General features: G+C 35.0%; 1 protein-coding gene across 3 annotated transcripts in view; it reads right to left on the reverse strand.

The window, feature by feature from the left end:
• Positions 1–22,167, reverse strand: part of PHEX (phosphate regulating endopeptidase X-linked) — a 564,226-nt gene that overhangs the window by 522,398 nt on the left and 19,661 nt on the right. For all 3 annotated transcript variants that reach the window (XM_053706372.1, XM_053706371.1, XM_053706373.1), the window contains exon 2: positions 2,532–2,597. In XM_053706372.1, coding sequence (XP_053562347.1) covers positions 2,532–2,597 — 66 coding nt within the window. The remainder of the gene's footprint in view (positions 1–2,531; positions 2,598–22,167) is intronic.

Below are 22,167 nucleotides of genomic sequence, written 5' to 3' on the forward strand. Positions count from 1 at the left end.
GCTTTAAATGTCAACAAAATTACAATCCACCATTTTCTTTGTTTATCAGAAGCAATTCTTTCCGTTTTAGTAAAGAAAATGGTCTTATAAGTGAGCCACTCCTGATTTTCACAAATCAGATTCTCAGGACTTAAAGTGATATTAGATAGTTTGTGATTGTAATCTAAAATGGTTAAAGGGATAGAAAACACATTTTTTTTCTTTCATAATTCAGATAAAGCACGTGATTTCAAGCTACTTTCCAATTTACTTTTATCTAAATTGTATATACACATATTAACACATAAATATATATGTAAATAAGCATATACATTTACAGTTTTAACACATTCCCTATAGACCGCTATGTAAACGCACTTTCCAGTGCCTTTTTATTTTTTTTCTAACACCCCACATCCGCTCACTTTAACCCCTTATAACTGCTTTGAGCATTTATTAAAATAAAAAATAAAAACTCATATAAAAGAAATATACACTTTATTTGTGGGGCAATTGGGGGACAATTTTTGAATTAACCAGAAGTCTGACCTAAGGTTAATTTTGCTTAGTGCAAAGTGCTATCACGACCTAAGGTAGCATTAACCAGCCACTTTATGGCACATATTAGTGCTTCACTTATAATCTAGACCCATATGTTCAATGTTGGGACTGCCTAAACAAACAAGAGGAGGGGATTTACATAATAAACTTTTGCAGTTAGAAAGTAAATGGATTTTTAATCTGGATACACTACACCCTCAGGGTCTTAATTTAGAAATTGAACTAGGGAGCTTTTTTAAATAAAAATTGTTTTAAATAAAAAAAAGATTTTGTATGCAATAATACCTAAAAAAACATTAAATTTATATAATAACAGAGTATATATCCCCTTAATATAAACTTGTTCTTTTACATGTTTTTTAAACGTTTTAATCTATTAAACATTTTAAATCTATTAGATATCCTAATTCCCTAAATTCCTTTATTTATACATCGTCTTAAGTACTCTTATAAATAGTCACAATTATGACATCACCTTTTATAAGTCCATTATGTACGGTAATATGTTTTTTATATATACCAATTATTATTATTAATAGTTTATTGATAATATACTAAGAATGTTTCACCTTTGAGATCAGATCTCACATTTATTACTTTTAACAAATGAATTTTTAACAAATTGGTGGTTATTAATAAATTATTAATTCATCCAAAACTATGCTCTTTTTTGAGAACTTATATCTATAAGCCTCTTATTCTTATAAGCTTGTATTTTCTTAAGTATTTATTCTTCTCTTCTATTCTTTTTCGTTCTTTTAAAAAATACAATATTTAATTAGGAAAGTTAACTTATTATAAACATTACATTGTGCATAAAAAGCCTGATATTAGGAATACAATGGATATTGTTTAGCAAGCACAAAATGTATAAATGTCTTAATTAACAATAAATCAGTATTGGCACTAATGGTATAAAAGGACCCCATCAGTATCATCCGGTATGGTTTGACAAAGGCTCCAAGGAGCTGAAACGCGTTACCAATACGGATGATACACTGAGGATACAGCAACAGAGACGTTGCTAAGGACGCTACCAAGGAAGTCCGGAACTAAACCGCTGATGTCATTTCCCGCACTTGTGGGCGTGTCTAAGGATCGACACGGGACTTTGTGTTTGGCGTCTCCCCTAAACTGACGAGCATTGGAAGCGGATCTAAATAAGGTACCAGTTTCAACTTTGAAACTGTTTTCAAATATAAGTACAGCTTTTGGAGTTATCAGACTGAAATGTCACTTTGCTGAAAGTCTCCCATACGGACAACTGGAGCTCCTAATACTATCTTTACTTTCACATGCTGGCTTATTGTGATAACAAGTGGATTATACTGCTCAATCAGATTTAAATTTAAACAGGAGTGGATCACTTTTTCAAACAAAAAGGACATTTTAAATATATGCTTAAGCCAGATTGTAAGCATACCAACTGCTATAACTTTTAAACTCAGGATAATTGTTTAAGGTTCCTTTTTTAAAGAATCTTTTAGTGCATATATTCTTTTAGACTGTTTATATATATTTTATTCACAAGTATAATTAGTTTAACTATAAGATTGGTACCAATAGGGAGGTGTATCACTAGTATTATTGCTTTTGTATATTTATTGTTCGTTCTATATACTTTTTTCTTTATGAATTAATAATTAAATTTTAACAATAAAATTAATGATTATTTACATTCTGTATTTCATATATTTCTTATTTTATATTTTATAATTCATATTACCAGTACTTAGTGGACCGTTCTCTTTTTAAAACTAACCGAAATAAAACCAAAGGATAATAATAAAGATATTGATATAGAAGCCAATATTAAAAAGATCTATTGCCATTTGTGTTTTACACATATTGGCGCTCACATATATACCCATTTTTTTGTACTCTTGATTGTTTTCAGGCTTAGGGATTGCCTGTTTTTTATGTGTAGCCCAGATCTTATCTAGCGCATTGTTTCTCTCACACAATTCCCCTTAATCAATGTTGGGACTTACCTGCTTCAATGCACTCTGGCGTTAAACAGTACTGTTCTTTATGGAAAGTAATAAGCCGTTGACTGACTGCAAAACAAAAACATGCTTTGTATTATTTTACATAGTTATGATTCTTACTAGGCAGAATGTTCTCTGATGCAAAGTTCTAATTCCTGGCTTGACAATATTACTTTAAAACAACAAATAGTTTTACCTTGCCTTTCTTAAGTTGCATCTGGATAGTATTAACATGCCATGCGATAACTTTCTGATAATATGTTTTTAATGTACTGTTCATCCACAATTTCGTTCATATCAATTTACATTTTCATTTTAAACACATACACCTACAAGTTTTGCGCTATAGAGGGTGCGAAACAAACGCAACAAAAGTTGCTCTATTTCACCCACGATAGCGCTGCCATTACAAGTTTTTGAAAAGCCTCCTTGTGCGTGCGATATGGTGGCGATGAGCTCCACACAAAGCGCTGCTTTGACGTGCTCGTGAACACTTTCCCCATAGACATCAATGGGGAAAGAGTGTTAGAAAACCAAAATAACACCTGTGATTGCGGAATGAAAAGCTCTGTAACGCAACCCCATTGATGTCTATGGGGAAAAAAAAGTTACGTTTAAACCCTTACATAAACCCCAAGTCTAAACACCCCTAATCTGCAGCCCCCGACATCACCAACACCTAAATAAAGTTATTAACCCCTAATCTGCCGCTCCTGACATTGCCGCCACTAATAAAATTTATTAACCCCTATTCCGCCATTCCCCGACATCGCCGCCACTATAATAAAGTTATTAACCCCTATTCCCTCACACCCTAACATCGCCCACACTATAATAAAGATATTAACCCCTATTCTGCACTCACCGATATCGTCACCACTAAAAAAATAAATATTAACCCCTGTACCTCTGGCCTCCCACATCACTGCCTCTAAATAAACCTATTAACCCCTAAACCGACAGCCCCCCACATCGCAAAAAAATAAATTAAACTATTAACCCCTAAACCTAACAACCCCCTAACTTTAAATTAAAATTACAAGATCCCTATCTTAAAATAAATCAAAACTTACCTGGGAATTTAAAAAAAACCTAAGTTTAAACTATAAATTAAACTAGCATTACTATTATACTAAAATTAAAATAACTATCAATTAAATAAATTAAATTACACATTACAAAAACCTAACACTACTTAAAAAATTTAAATCTATAATTACAAAAAATAACAAACACTAAATTACAAAAAATAACAAACGAAATTATCCAAAATAAAAACAATTACACCTAATCTAATAGCCCTATAGAAATAAAAAAAGCCCCCCAAAATAAAAAAAACTAGCCTACAATAAACTACCAATAGCCTTTAAAATGGCCTTTTGTAGGGCATTGCCCTAAAGAAATCAGCTCTTTTACCTGAATAAAAAATGAATCTTTGAATCTTATTTTCAAAAAGGTCTTCCAGAAGTTCAAATAGTTTACACATGCCCTACCTGGTGTCTAAATAGTTAAAAGAACAACAATACAGTGAGGTTAAAAAAAATGTGTTAGCTTTTATTCAGATGAAATGAGGATATTGTTTTACAAGCTAAATATAAAACATCTGCCATTGAGTTCTATCCAGATCTCTGAATTAAAACATAGCTAGTAACAATATCTGCATAACCCGGAAACACTGAGGTTCAAAAAGAGACATATTTCATTCAGTTGTTTATTTTAAAGATAAAGGGATATGGAAGTTATTCCATATAAATATATGTTATTTTATTCCTAACGACTGCTGTCCCTGAAAAAATAATGAATCCATACTTTTTTTGTAACAGAACATACTGTATGTAAGGGTAAAATACCTCTACTAGATGAGTAGGGCCTACTAATTTGTAATAAAAGTAATAAATAAAGATTTGGAGAACGAAGAAATGAAATGGATCCATGTTAAAAAAAACTACACCTCAAAATATGCTGGGCCAAATCTTGCACATAATGATTGGTGTCCCAGTGTGAGACATTGGGCCCATGTACAACCACTTCTGAATAGAGCTATGGCTTATAAAGTAAATATTAATGGGAAATTAAACACAAAATGTTACTTGACCCCCCATTTCTGAGTCCACTCCATCCATTCACAATAAGACACCACAAACTTTATGGGGTAGAAAAGGCCGCAGCCTGTTTATTAAAACAACAACACAAGTTAAACTTTATAAACATTACAACCTCATATCTAACAATTCACCCAGTGCTTGCCTTTAACCTCTCCATAAGCCCCCACCCCTTTTCAGGGGCGGGGCGTCCACCATCACCTTCCACTTTCTATTACCGACAGAAGTACCAGCTACTATCTATCAGGCGTAAGCCTCAACAGATCACAGCAAGCACCCCGCCGTAGCTGCGACAACCAACTAGCCTCTAATCTTGGGGAGGGAGGGCGGGAAAACTTCCCCCTTCCGTGCTGCTCAAAACTCTGCAAGTGCCAACCGTCAGCAGGGGAGGAGTATTTATCTCCTCCTATCCACCTCCACCCCCACAGCGGAGCCTACCATCGCTCCCATAAAGTGGGGGTCAAATAGCCCTTCCTCTATTCATCCTCCGGGCTAGACTTTCATCATTCAGATAGAGCATAACATTTTAAACAACTTTCTAATTTACTTCTATTAGCAAATTTTCTTTGTTCTTGTGGTATTTTTTGTTGAACAGCAGGGATGTAAGCTCAGGAGCGTGCACATGCCTGGAGCACTATATGGCAGCAGTTTTGCAAGAATGTTATCCATTTGCAGGAGCACTAGATTGCAGCACCATATACTCCAGACATTTACCTAGTTATCTCTTCAAAAAAGAATATCATGGACACTAAGCAAATTTGATAAAAGAAAAAAAATGATTTGGATTTCATATCCCTCTAATATAAATTTTACTTTTCATCCATGGCAGAAAATTAAGCCAATTAATACAACTAATTACAGGGGGGGGGCACATATTGTGTTTTTACAACAGTTTTTGGGGTGTTTTGAAAACTCAGCCATTTTTTGTTATATAAATGAACTCTGCTGTGGTATTTTTTATGCCTCTAAAAATTTGCTTCCTCATCATATCCATTTGGCTTTGTGATGCAAAATATTTTCTCAGTCTCTTGTGGCATGACTGACCTTTAATGAAGTAATGTACCAAATATTCAGACAGGACAGAAGTGTACTTTTCAAATCACAGCATAATAACCACTTTATGCATTGTCAGTACAATTCAGTATTCTAAAACAACAAAGTTAAATAGAAATGTTCAACTTTTATACAGTTTAACTTTGGTGTTTTGAGTGACACGTTGACATGGAGCTGCTTATTAGGGTTAATAATAAAATAGCTCTGAAAGAAAAACTGAATTGTGGGTAAAATGGTCTATGCATCAGAAATGAATCACTGATATTCCAAAGATGTACATGCAAACTAAACAGTTTAAAAACATTTAAAGCAGCCATTTTGCATTGTTTTGTAGTATAGTCTCGAGTCACACCTCTTTAAAATGCCTTTATTAGGCTAAACTTTGCTGTTGTCAGTTAGTGGCAGATATAAATGATCTCCTAAATATGTTGCAGGGTCAGGATTTTCAGAATGCATTCCAGCCTCTCTGGCACAGTGAAAAATTTGAAGAATTTATTTAAACATGATATGAATCATAAAAAGAGTGCGCATTTGTTCCCTATTATCTGTTAAATGCCCCTTAATGAATAGAGAGATGAGCATGTTTTAGAGAACCGGTTGCATTATGCTAACACACACTACCTTTCTTCTGCATACCTCTTAGCAGTGTGGATTTCCAGAAAATAAAGTAGAGCAAAGCTGGTACAAATACATATACTTATATAAAACACTCCTTATAAGGCAGTTAATTACATGAGCTCAAAACAGTCATATAAATTCCAACGTTCGTGTAAGTTCTACATGTATTATAAAGTAATTGTCAACACATATTCGGCTAAATTCCAAGTTTTGTGTTATGGTGCGGTACGGCTATACTGCTGAATGGCCGGTAATGCATATTATGAGTCACGGCGGTATAGCTATACCGCAAGCATTTTAGCCTGTAACACAACATCCATTCCACACTCAAAAAATGACATTTGAGTGCGTGTTTTTCCATAGCGCCGTATTACAGGTTTTGTTACAGCCTATACCGACACAAGCCATTCCGCGATCTGAGACCAGTAGTTATGGATTTTGCAAAACAAAAATGTTTCACAAAACTCATAACTATTATGTTACAAAGTAAACTATCACCCAAAAATTACCTATTAACTCCTAAACCGCCACCCTTCTGCTGTCTCAGAACTGACATTGACTATGTGTTTAACTCTTTTGAAAGAGGCTAACACTAGTGCAATAATAAAATGCCCTAGCAAACTGTCACATTTTATGTCCCTTTAAATAGGGTTTTCTTTAGAATATTTTGCATCAAAAGTTTAACATGATTTGTTTTTGTTATACATAATAGAAATTGTATGGCCATTTGAGTCAAGTGAATATTGATTTTTTGTGTAGCTTTAATTACAACAAATATTGCAATTGGTGTGTGTATTTGTGTATCTCCATAAAAGGGAAAACGTAATTTTACATCTAAAATTTATTTTTAGTTGTCCTAAATAATAATAAAAAAAAAAAGAGTCCTTATTTTTTTCCACTTTTTTTTGAGGGGGGGGTGCTTCAGGTTTTTGTGCCTACAGGCACCTGAGATGTAAATCCGGCCCTGCATATACTCACACATACATAAAACACTCATATACATGCACATACACACTCATACACTCATACACGCTCATATACTCGCACATACATAAAACACTCATATACATGCACATACACACTCATACACTCATACACGCTCATATACTCGCACATACATAAAACACTCATATACATGCACATACACACTCATACACTCATACACGCTCATATACTCGCACATACATAAAACACTCATATACATGCACATACACACTCATACACTCATACACGCTCATATACTCACACATACATAAAACACTCATATACATGCACATACACACTCATACACTCATACACGCTCATATACTCGCACATACATAAAACACTCATATACATGCACATACACACTCATACACTCATACACGCTCATATACTCGCACATACATAAAACACTCATATACATGCACATACACACATACACACTCATACACGCTCATATACTCACACATACATAAAACACTCATATACATGCACATACACACTCATACACTCATACACGCTCATATACTCGCACATACATAAAACACTCATATACATGCACATACACACTCATACACTCATACACGCTCATATACTCGCACATACATAAAACACTCATATACATGCACATACACACTCATACACTCATACACGCTCATATACTCGCACATACATAAAACACTCATATACATGCACATACACACATACACACATACACACTCATACACTCATACACGCTCATATACTCGCACATACATAAAACACTCATATACATGCACATACACACTCATACACTCATACACGCTCATATACTCGCACATACATAAAACACTCATATACATGCACATACACACATACACACTCATACACTCATACACGCTCATATACTCGCACATACATAAAACACTCATATACATGCACATACACACTCATACACTCATACACGCTCATATACTCGCACATACATAAAACACTCATATACATGCACATACACACATACACACTCATACACTCATACACGCTCATATACTCACACATACATAAAACACTCATATACATGCACATACACACATACACACTCATACACTCATACACGCTCATATACTCGCACATACATAAAACACTCATATACATGCACATACACACTCATACACTCATACACGCTCATATACTCGCACATACATAAAACACTCATATACATGCACATACACACTCATACACTCATACACGCTCATATACTCGCACATACATAAAACACTCATATACATGCACATACACACTCATACACTCATACACGCTCATATACTCGCACATACATAAAACACTCATATACATACACACTCATACACTCATACACGCTCATATACTCGCACATACATAAAACACTCATATACATGCACATACACACTCATACACTCATACACGCTCATATACTCGCACATACATAAAACACTCATATACATGCACATACACACATACACACTCATACACTCATACACGCTCATATACTCGCACATACATAAAACACTCATATACATGCACATACACACTCATACACTCATACACGCTCATATACTCGCACATACATAAAACACTCATATACATGCACATACACACTCATGCACTCATACACGCTCATATACTCGCACATACATAAAACACTCATATACATGCACATACACACTCATACACTCATACACGCTCATATACTCGCACATACATAAAACACTCATATACATGCACATACACACTCATACACTCATACACGCTCATATACTCGCACATACATAAAACACTCATATACATGCACATACACACTCATACACGCTCATATACTCGCACATACATAAAACACTCATATACATGCACATACACACTCATACACTCATACACGCTCATATACTCGCACATACATAAAACACTCATATACATGCACATACACACATACACACTCATACACGCTCATATACTCACATATACATAAAACACTCATATACATGCACATACACACTCATACACTCATACACGCTCATATACTCGCACATACATAAAACACTCATATACATGCACTTTCACACATACACACTCATACACGCTCATATACTCACACATACATACATAAAACACTCATATACATGCAAATACACACATACACACTCATACACGCTCATATACTCACACATACATAAAACACTCATATACATGCACATACACACATACACACTCATACACGCTCATATACTCGCACATACATAAAACACTCATATACATGCACATACACACATACACACTCATATACTCACGCACACTCATATACTCACACATACATACATAAAACACTCATATACATGCAAATACACACATACACATTAATACACTCATATGCGCTCATATACTCACACATACATAAAACACTCATATACATGCACATACACACATACACAATCATATACTCACGCACACTCATATACTCACACATACATAAAACACTCATATACATGCACATAAACTCATACACTCATACGCACTCATACAACAGAGGGCCAGCTACCCTACCTTTCTTCTTTTTGTGTGCCGCAGTCAAATCATGCAAGAGGGGGGGCAGTCATAGTGCTGTGGTAGGGGTGTAGTGCACTAGCACCTAACTGCATTACTAATTGTTTGCTTATTTTTGTACTTCATATCCAGCTCCCTGTTAATGGTCTAAACACCAAGATTCTTACAACAGCTGCTGCTATAACTGCCAAATCAGTTATATTACACACAAGCAAAAATAATTTTGTGTAAAAACAATTGTGCTTTGTATTTTGTACTTAAAAGCCAGCAACGCTTGAGAGTGGCCGCACATTTATAGAGCTCCAGCTATTACCGTTTTAAAATTGACGCTTCTTAAAGCAAACTATACCCTCTAAGTATAGTGGGACGCGTGACAGACTTCTGCTTCACACTTGACGAAGGTCATAATACGGCACTGATGCAGCTATTTCAAGTTAAAACCGGAGGCCTTTTCTGACACTGAGCGGGGTGGTGGCCATTTCCCTACCTGTGTGGTGGCGAAATTACTCTATACAGATCAGCCTGCATTTTCCTGCATGAACTGAGACATCCCTTACTATTATCTTAACCTTCTACATCTATGATGGTGGACGCTTTTTGGATCTTAGCCAACCTAAATAAACTCCTAGAGTCTTATAAGCCTACCTTTGTCACAGTTGTGGACAGAGCCCTGGATCCTGCGGATATTGGTGAATTACAGGAAGAGGCTTACCTAAGCCCAGCCGACAACAGTAACAAGAGTGGTGATGCTTCGGGGCCCCAGTATCTACTGCATACTTCAGAAACTTCAATGAAGTCAGCTTGGTATGTGATATCTCAAGGGATTGAACAGCCGCTTAGGAAGCTCTCGACAATTAACGCTACTGCAGTGAATCATCTTGGTGACAACGCTCCCCAAAATTTACATTCAGAAAGGTTAGGAGGTGTGGGTCCACAAATATATTCAGAGTCCTTAGATATTACTGCTGGCCGCCCGATCAGTGTAGGTCTCGTGAAGCTGGAATTGAAAGTTTGGATCCAGAATTCAGTGCTTCCTCGCACGGCTCCCTCCTTACTCACCTGCCATTGTCTATGAGAATCCAAACATCTAGGGCTCCAACATGTGGGCTGATCTCGGTCAGTGCTTATGCTTTGTATCTAAGATGCCAAGAGAAGAAGGCTACGTATAACTTTTCTCCTGACCAAACATCTAGATTTTACTTGAGACTTAGCTTGGAGTCAGTCCATGAGCCTGGGGACAGACTTTCCTTATTCTGGCCATCCGATGTGGGATTAATACTCTGAGGTGTGCAGTTACCGGAGGCTCACCTAATCAGATAGTGTAGATATGAAGGTGAACATGTATTAAACTACCATGGGACTGCACTCCTTTATTCACTTCTTGAACAGAATGCTTGTTTTATAGTTAAGAGACTGCCAATGTTTATATACTACTTGTTAAGTGGCAAGCTTATGGTTTTGTGTGGTACACAGTTCTATATGTTCAGACGGTTCACGTAATGTTCTATTGTTATCATTTAAAGTTGCTTCATATACATGCTATTTGTCATACTTCTTATAGAGCCAACAAACACCATGATCCACTCAATTATTTATTAAATGTACCCCATCACTATTTATATCTATGTTTCAGAATTGCTGGTTGGTTCTGGACGCTTCTAGCTATGATAATTTACTCTTATGTACACTACATTATGGAATATAGATTTAAAAATATATCTTATTGTGGAAGTTGTCACTACTATTCTCTACCACTAAAGGGGAGTAAAGGTTTAACTACACTCTATACATACCATATTTTTGTGCACGTTTGACTTAGATTATGGCCACCTACAATCATGCTTGCTTATTTTACGTTGCACACCCCCTAGGAATGGTAAATCTGGCAATATAATGCAAACACCCCAATAGCCCCCTTTTTATAAAAGGGTCCAACAAAAATATCTTAGCTAGCGAAGCGGTTGGGCTCTCTTCTCCCCTATAAGCTTATTCATAGGAATGGCCGTATTTGCACTTTCTATATTGTCATTACCTTGTTATATGAGTTGTATGAAAGTTGTACAGCTCTGTCCAGTTAATCTTTATTGCAGTAATCTCAGGGTGCATATTCCAGCCTCCCCTTGTTGTTATGATATGAAGTCAGTATTCTTGTAATTAAAAGCAGAATATATTGTTTGGAGTTTAATAGAAAAAACTGTTGGTATTATTCTCATCTCAAGGCTATACACTTTATGTGTGCACCACAGGGCTCTAAGTATTGTAACAAAATACCTATATAATCTATATGTGATATTCGAACAGAGAATTAAAGGAAGAGTGCCCTAAACAGTTCCATTATTATTTAGAAAAGCCTATTATTGAATTTTGGTGGTTAGCGCAGTTCTTTGGGAAGTGTGTTTTGTCAAATTGAAATGTACCATTTATGTTTGTTTTAATGATATTTCATATAAGTTGTATTGTTTTCGCACAACCTCAATAAAAATTAAAAAAAAAAAAAAAAAAAACTAAAATAAACAAGATATATTTTAGAAAAAAAAAAAAAAAAGTTTAATGTGATGTATTCCTGAGTAATTTACAAACAAATTTTAACATTTTTTATATAGTATGATTTTTGGTGAAGAACTTTGTTACAATTTTGATGCACCTTAACAATATAATTTTTTCCTGCATATTTTTGTGTAACTGCTTTAATAATTCATTTTGCAAGATTTTTTTGAATACAAATTGTATGGTGCATATAACATACATAAATGCAGTATACGTAAGACACCCTGCTTTCAGGGTAAATAGCGGCTTTAGATCATTCCATCAGGGAAACAGAAGAACTGGTTAGCATTCTTTAATAATCTCGCCAGCCCAAAGACCTTTAGATCATCGGGCCCTTTGCGTCTGATGATATAAAGCTCTCAGTTTTGGTGAAAGTATATAAAATGATCCTCCAACACTGTGAGATCCCTAGTAAAATTCTAAAGCGGCAGATTTTTTTTATACTTCTCCAAGGGGTATTCCCTGCATTTCTGTATGTGAAAGTGAGACTAGCGCAGTGCAATACAGCATTGCAAGACATGAGAGTTCTGCTACATTTACACTTTGGGTTCGATTTATTAAGCAGTGGATGCTGCATCGACGCCCCATCGTTTCTGATCCACCAGAAATGGAAGTTAAGAAGCAGTGGTCGTAAGACTGCTGCTCCTCAACTTCTCCGCCACTTTTTCAGTGGCGGACTGAAATCATCCCGATCCGATCCGATTGGGATGATTGATGGCCCCTACTAGAGGCTAATTGGTCACCAGTGAGCAGGGGTGGCATTGCACAAGCATTTCACTAGAAATGCTTGTGCAATGTTAAATGCCGACAGCGTATGCTGTTGGCATTTAGCAAGGTTGAGCGGTCATGATTCGCCGGAGTGAATCATGTCTGCTCACCGCTTGTTAAATTTAACCCTATGCGCTTTGTATTTTATATTACTTTACTATTCAGATTAAGTTTTATTACATTTAAAATGTGCACTATTTTTTGTATACAGCAGTGTATTTAGGATTGTGACTTTACAAATTCTTATTATGCTGCGACAGTTTGTGTAACTTTAACAAATTAGGATCATACTTTGTATATTTATGTGCATCTTTTACAAGTTACATTGCACTCTGTATTTGTTCTAATTAAAATAAAACCGAAAAACTGACAGATTCAAAATGTAAGTGTATTAAAACTCTCATATCATGTAGTGCTATATTGCACTGGGCTTGTCGCTCTTTCGCATATAGAAATGCAAAGAACACCCTTTAGACAAGTACTGCAAAATGTGCCTGTCTTGTGAGAGATCTCACATTGTTGGAGGTGTCCACCTTTCTTCTTTAATTCAGTGAGTTCAGCCCCTGTGAAGTCTGCACTACAATTTCTCTCCAAGCAGGAGAATCTTTTATTATCAGGCCCTCTGTCCCCATAGTTTATTGCAATGGAAAATCAAGCATCTGTCAGCAGAATTAATTAAAAGGACAGTCAAGTCCAAAAAAAAACTTTCATGTTTCAAATAGGGCATCTAATTTTAAACAACTTTCCAATTTACTTTTATGACCAATTTTCTTTGTTCTCTTGGTATTTTTAGTTGAAAGCTAAACCTAGGAAGGCTCATATGATAATTTCTAAGCCCTTGAAGGCCGCCTCTTATCACATGCTTTGTTATTTGTTTTTCACAACAGGGGAGAGCTAGTTCATGTGAGCCATATAGATAACATTGTGATCACGTCTGTGTCTTGTGGCAGACACTGCACTAATTGGCTAAAATGAAAGTCAATAGATAATAAATAAAATGTTATGTGATCAGGGGGCTGTCAGAAGATGCTTAGATACAAGTTAATCACAGAGGTAAAAAGTATATTAATATAACTGTGGTGGTTATGCAAAACTGGGGAATATGTTATAAAGGGAATAGCTATCTTTTTAAACAACAAAAATTCTGGTGTTGACTGTCCCTTTAACTCTTGCTCTATTCTGGAAAGGTTCCTTGCCACAGCCCATGAGATACTTAGAGTCTGCAAAATTCTTCTTATGCCAATACAATGCTTTGAGGCATCAACAGTGAGACAGTGTGTCTTGAAAAACTGTTCCCAGACGTCTAAGAAGGAGATCTTAAATACTCTGAATGAGAAATGGGTGACTCGCCTACAAATGGTGGTAATTATTAATTATCTATTATGAATAAGTAAAAGGAAGGACATATGATATATATTCAAATGACAAAGAATGGTAAGGCCGCTCCAATGCAATTTTAAACATACTTGTATTTATAGTGAGAACAAAGATAAGAATCAACACTTAAATATAGGAAAATTATTAAGTATCCTTTCGTTTTCAGACCAGGAGGTCTTTGGTTGCAAAATGTGGGGCATCTAAAGGAATTACCTGAAATGAGCACTTAGTCAACAGTGTTGATGAGGCATTAATCTTAGATAGTGATATAAATATAGAAGATACTGTGTTTGTAATTAGGGTCAATAAACTCTACAAAATAACATATTACAATCTACAAGAATCAAGATTCCATTCTCAGGGTTTTTTTTCTTATACTACCGAAAAAAAGTTTTTCAGCAATTAGTATATTTTGGGAGAAGCAGTTTTGGCAAGGCTACATCTTGATCTTGATAGATAATGGAATGTTCTACAATATCTAGCCTTTTTGCTTCTGTAGAAACAAGTGCTACGTATTAAATTGATTGATAGGGCAACAGTTTAGGAATCAATGGGGATTTACCTTCTGTGTCATCTGACCTTGAAAAAAACTCTAGAACTCAATAAAACTTCTTCAGTTTTAGTTTATCTAGAATTGTGAGAATGATAATATACTTGTTTAGTTATTTTGTTCACATTGGAAGTAAACAGTGTCCTTGGAACTGCAGGTTTGATAGTTTCAAATTCATCATGTATGATCTTAATAAAAAAAAAACAGCAATTAATCAAAATACCATAAATAACTCATTGGCATTAAATAGAAAACGTACAGCTCTCTGAGTTTATTCTTGAAGTATGTAAGGATCTCAGGCAATGGTAGAGGTAAGAACTACTATATCAGAGTGTTACTAAGTCTAGTTCAAAAGGGATTTTAACATTTAAAATGCAATCCTAAATCCCCTAATTGACTTAAATAAGATCTATATGTTTCAGTATACTAGTAATCAACATTTTCATCAGTATCCATCAGAGAGCTTAATCTAAATATAATGTTGTTGATTGGTAATTTGGAACAGCACCTATCTCTTTAAAGCTTTATTTCAACAGATTTTAAGATGGCATTCTCCTACATATATTTGAGCTCTTCCCATTGTGAACCTAAATACCCCATTTTGTCTTAGAAGCTATAGGTCTAAAGTCCCCTCTTATGGGCCTAATGCCTGATGGTTTCACATATTTAGCAGATATTTGCCATTGGCTGCATAGCAAATATACACAAAATATATATTTTACATTTTCAAGGAGCTGTTTCAGCCTCAAATTTGTAAAAATCTACAAATTAAAATCTGGATTTTTGACTGCAAATCTCACTTGACACTAATACACCTGTTTGCCCAGCTTTTCTAGAGTACACTGAGACAGTATACAATAAGGACTGCAATTCACATGACTGTGGCATATTAATTTCAGACACCAGTACTATTATACGTTTAGATATATATAACGATTATTAAAGCAGAGTAAATAAAAACATTTGCAGATGAAAGATTACTATGGAGTAGTGATTCTGTTAGTAACTGCTAACCTAAGAGTATGAAAGAAAAAAGGCACAAGCTGTAGATTTAAAATTGCAACTTTATAGAGCAGCTTAGATGGTTACATGTAGATGTCACCAATGAAATTAACAATTAGAGCAATATGTTGACCAATACTATGTTTGAGTAGAGAGTAAAAGACAGTCTGCAAGAAACAAATATTGTGGGCACAATCCATGTAAGCATGTCAAGGAACCTTGACTAAGAAAATGTGATCGCTACTGAGAAAATATACCGACAGAAAATAGAAACGAGTATACAGGAACTGTATCAGCAGATATAAATGTGATTGAAAGGAGAGCAGGAGAATGGTGACAGGCACAAGGACCACACAAAAAAAGAGAAAAAGAGAATTCTGGGCTCACACCGTTTACAAGTCAAAGGGGACAAGGGGCATGAAATACCCCCAAAAATGAGGGAACACCATTATTTACAACATAATCATAGTTGCCAACAGTCCCTGATTTCCAGGGACAGTCCCTGGATTTTGTTGTATGTCCCTGGATTTTTTTTGTCCCTGGAAATGTCCCTGAAAATCTCTTTTGCACAACATTTGTTGTTTGTATATATATATATATATATATATATATATATATATATATATATATATATATATACACACACACACATATACAAACACATAGGTATATATATACACACACACACACATATACACACACATACATATATACAGATAGATAGATGATAAATAGATATAGTGTATTATTTAAATATAATTCATTCCTAATGGAATATTGTTATTATTATTGAATGGGTTCACATATTATTTGTCTTTCTAATATTGATGCTGTGTTGTAAAAATAACCATATGCCCAGAATGTGTTCCAGAGACTGGGTAGGTGACTGGGTAGGTGTAAGAGCTTGGTCCTGTAATCTGCTGCAAAGTGTCCCTGGAATTTTTTTTTAAATGTTGGCAACTATGCATAATAAATAAAGATATGTTACAGTAACAACTGTACAATTCACAAAGGTATGTAGATGGAATATATACTCATCTGCCTCCAGCCATGGGGCGCAACAAAGAAAAATAAATGGGAAATATTGTGTTCTTGGTTATATGTATTGAATATGTTTCTTATTAAGTTCTGGTATTTTTCTTTGCTGCTTTGGGGTTGATAAAATGAAGTAAAACAAAATATGTAGCTTCCTGTTTTGTCATAAAATAGGCATTTTACACGCTAAATTAAGTCCTGATTCAAAACAGTTGCTTAACAACTGCAATAGTACAAGCCGATCACACTGATATGCTTCATAAAAAGCAGATCCCAACTCACTTGATACGCAGTGAAATTGTATATTTTTGGGCGGTTTGGATTATCTTTTTCAATGAAATTAGACTGATTTGCTTTACAAATATTTATCTTTGTGTTTAGTCAAACGATAATGCCCCTTGGTGAGCCAAAATGTCACAGAACAAAAGGAAGTATTTAGCACTATATGTTGTCAGCTGTTCCTCTCTAGCATATGTCTGGTTTTCATTATTTTATATACAGTAACAATGATTCTAGTGTTGTCTTCCAATCATTGTACATTTCTGAGTAAACAAAGGGAAATATAAAAGACAGGTAACACTCATTTTATGAGCACCAAATCTTTTTTTTTTTTTTTTTTAAATGATAATTCAGCTTGAAAAAGTTTTGGAAGATTGAAATTCTGGTGAAATGAAATTGAAAACATTAACCCCTGGAGTGTGAAGAGTAAAAAATATAGCAAACAGTATGAATATTTCTCTGATCTGTGACATTTTTGCTTTTGCTGTATGCATTTGCTTCATTTGTTTACTTTTTCAACACATTAAAGGGACAGCTAAGTCCAAAATGACTTTCATGATTCAATAGTGCATGTAATTTTAAACAACTTTCCAATTTACATTTAGCATCAGTTTTGCTTTGTTCTCTTGGTATTCTTAGTTGAAAGCTAAAGCTAGGAAGTTCATATGCTAATTTCTTAGACCTTGAATGCCACCTCTAATCTGAATGCATTTTGACAGTTTTTACCACTAGAGGGCGTTAGTTCATGTGTTTCATATAGATAACATTGAGCTCACATTCATGAAGTTACCTAGGAATGAGCACTGATTGGGTAAAATGCAACTCTGTCAAAAGAACTGAAAAAAGGGGGCAGTTTGCAGAGGCATAGATTCAAGGTAATTACAGAGGTAAAATGTGTATTACTATAACTGTGTTGGTTGTGCAAAACATGGGAATGGGTAATTAAGGGATTATCTATCTTTTTAAACACCAACAATTCTGGTGTTGACTGTCCCTTTAAGAGTTAAATGTACAGTAAACACTTTAAGACTGTAATATTAAAAGTTTAAGGGCTAGATAACAAGTGAGACACAAACATTTTTGCGCACGCGATATTGTGTTTTTGCAAGCAGTTTTAATTGTGCTGATATTACAAGTTGAGCGCAAACGTAATTTACGCTACAATCCTTACCGCGATCTCAGAGCTGTGGTAAACTGTTTCCTAAAACTAAAAAGTTGCACAAAACACATCAAAAATACATTACAAAGTACAGTTACACTCATAATAACATTGTCTAATAAAATTTATTTAAAAAAAATATTCCACAAAAAAGTTATAAGGGCTCAAAGATATGAGATCTCAGGTGTTAGAAAAAAAAGCTGTCAAAGTACAGAAATACATACAGATACATTGCTAAAGATGTATTTGTATGTATGTATGTATGTATGTATGTATGTATATATATATATATATATATATATATATGTATGTATGTGTGTGTGTGTGTGTTTAACTGTGTATTAACTGTAAATATTTCACATTCCAATGTTTTGCACATAGCAGAAAATGTTATAAGTATTTTTAAATAGATATTCCTTTATATATCTGTATATAGCTATACCTATATATAATCATATATATATATATATATATATATATGTATAGTTATAGATATATATAGCTATATATGTTACCATACCAATATACCATCAGATATATGTAGAAATATTTAATTATGAATAAATAGAATATATTTCATTATGTTAAGAACATTAGAATATGAAATATTCATATTTTCATGTTGGGTTAGCGCAATTGCGAGAATGTGATCATATTTACGTGATATTCGGCTGTCATACTTGTTTTGCTTCATTTACTTTTTTTTTAACTTGTAATACCAGTGCAACCCGACTAGCGCAAAAAGCTTAACTCTAGCGGAGTTTTCACGATTGCGAAAATGCAATAGACCGCATCACTTGTAATCTAGCCCTGACTATGCAAAATAAAACAACTTAGCTTTATACTTCAGTTATTTATTTTGCCCCCTTTTCCTAAAATATAACACTAAAAATTGTGGATTTTAGAGATTTTAGAGATTTAAAGAGCACATTGCAGTCTTCACAAGTCTAACCCTCCCACATATCTGTATCTCATTTGTAGTTTGTTGTATGTTATCTTTTCTGCTGAAGCCAAGCAATTGAGATTTTGCTAACACAATGACAGTGGCCAACCCAGCAACTACAGGACTCAAGTTGAGATTTGGCTCCTTCAGATAAGGAAAGTGGTGGGTGGCATTTGACCATTAGAAAACAATTGCATCAAGCAAGGCATTAATCTGTTCTAATATAGACCCAACTCTGCTGATATGTTCATTAATTGGAAGACTACAGAAAAACTTTGTGATTATAAGGTTTCTAATGTCCCTTTAAGGCAGTGCTTTAAAAACTGTGTGTCGTGACACATTAGTGTGTCGGCAGCAGTGTGTAGGTGTGTCCCTGCTTCAGCACACATTTTTTTTTATTTAATTTTTTTTTAAATTGTTTTTGGTTTCCGACTTTCCGCCTGCCTGATACGCATATAACATGGTTGACTTGTGATTGATACCTAGTGGGTCACAGATCATCTTAACCTATTGGCTCAGCTCAGTGGGAACTGAAAATATTCCCATTGGTGGCTTTGGCGGCACTTTGGCTAATGACTGCACGTGTAGTCTCCTCAATCGGCTCATGACTGCATGTGTAGCCAGTGAGTGGGATAGCAGTGTGTTTGCAGCATGGGCAGTAGTCAGTGCAACTCACAGAACTCTGAGGGTGGAAGATTAAACGCTGAGCTGAGGTCAGAAGTCAAAGTGTTGGGGGGGTTTTGCAGCTAGCTCCCAGTAGTGCATTGCTGCTCCTGCTCTTGATATAGGGATAGGAAGTGGAAGCTTAAAAATACTTGATGATAAAATGCAAGTGTTTTTATCAAATATTCCACCAAATATTCATAAACTGTGTTAATCCCATAAACCTCATACATCCCATTAAAATAGTAAGTAGCTATTGGTGATTAAACTTTTTTTTTAATTCTTGTAGATACTTACTGTTACTTGTAAATACATTTAATTATTATATAATTTATGTATGTGTCTGTATCTCTTAAAACAAGTTAGTTTAACCTCCTGTTTGCTTGTACAACTGAATTACTGTGTCGCGAAATTATGTAGGTTTAAAAAGTGTGTCACCAACATGATAAGTTTGGAAAGCTCTGCTTTAAGGTGTTGAATTTAATCTTTTTTTTATTTTTATTTTTTATTTGTTAATATACCTTTAGTAAATAATTAAGTGCTATTGAAGGGGACATACAAGTGAAAAAATAAACTTCTCTGTTGGTTAGATCAGTTTGTTTTTCAATTAACTGTCCTCTTACTTGTGGCCTAGATTTGGAGTTCGGTGGTAGCCGTCAAAACCAGCGTTAGAGGCTCCTAACGCTGGTTTTGGCCGCCCGCTGGTATTTGGAGTCAGTGATTAAAGGGTCTAACGCTCACTTTTCAGCCGCGACTTTTCCATACCGCAGATCCCCCTACGCCATTTGCGTAGCCTATCTTTTCAATGGGATCTTTCTAACGCTGGTATTTAGAGTCGTTTCTGAAGTGAGCGTTAGAGCTCTAACGACAAGATTCCAGCCGCCTGAAAATAGCAGGAGTTAAGAGCTTTCTGGCTAACGCCGGTTCATAAAGCTCTTAACTACTGTACCCTAAAGTACACTAACACCCATAAACTACCTATGTACCCCTAAACCGAGGCCCCCCCACATCGCCGACACTCGATTAAAATTTTTAACCCCTAATCTGCCGACCGCCACCTACGTTATATTTATGTACCCCTAATCTGCTGCCCCTAACCCCGCCGACCCCTGTATTATATTTATTAACCCCTAACCAGCCCCCCACAACATCGCCGCCAGCTACTTAAAATAATTAACCCCTAATCTTCCGACCGCAAAGCGCCGCCACCTACGTTATCCCTATGTACCCCTAATCTGCTACCCCTAACACCGCCGACCCCTATATTATATTTATTAACCCCTAATCTGCCCCCCACAACGTCGCCGACACCTGCCTACACTTATTAACTCCTAATCTGCCGAGCGGACCTGAGCGCTACTATAATAAAGTTATTAACCCCTAATCCGCCTCACTAACCCTATCATAAATAGTATTAACCCCTAATCTGCCCTCCCTAACATCGCCGACACCTACCTTCAATTATTAACCCCTAATCTTCCGATTGGAGCTCACCGCTATTCTAATAAATGGATTAACCCCTAAAGCTAAGTCTAACCCTAACACTAACACCCCCCTAAGTTAAATATAATTTACATCTAACGAAATAAATTAACTCTTATTAAATAAATGATTCCTATTTAAAGCTAAATACTTACCTGTAAAATAAATCCTAATATAGCTACAATATAAATTATAATTATATTATAGCTATTTTAGGATTAATATTTATTTTACAGGCAACTTTGTAATTATTTTAACCAGGTACAATAGCTATTAAATAGTTAAGAACTATTTAATAGTTACCTAGTTAAAATAATAACAAATTTACCTGTAAAATAAATCCTAACCTAAGATATAATTAAACCTAACACTACCCTATCAATAAAATAATTAAATAAACTACCTACAATTACCTACAATTAACCTAACACTACACTATCAATAAATTAATTAAACACAATTCCTACAAATAAATACAATTAAATAAACTAGCTAAAGTACAAAAAAAAAAAAAGAACTAAGTT

The sequence above is a fragment of the Bombina bombina genome, chromosome 3 (genome assembly GCF_027579735.1).
Source record: "Bombina bombina isolate aBomBom1 chromosome 3, aBomBom1.pri, whole genome shotgun sequence".
Lineage (NCBI taxonomy): Eukaryota > Metazoa > Chordata > Amphibia > Anura > Bombinatoridae > Bombina > Bombina bombina.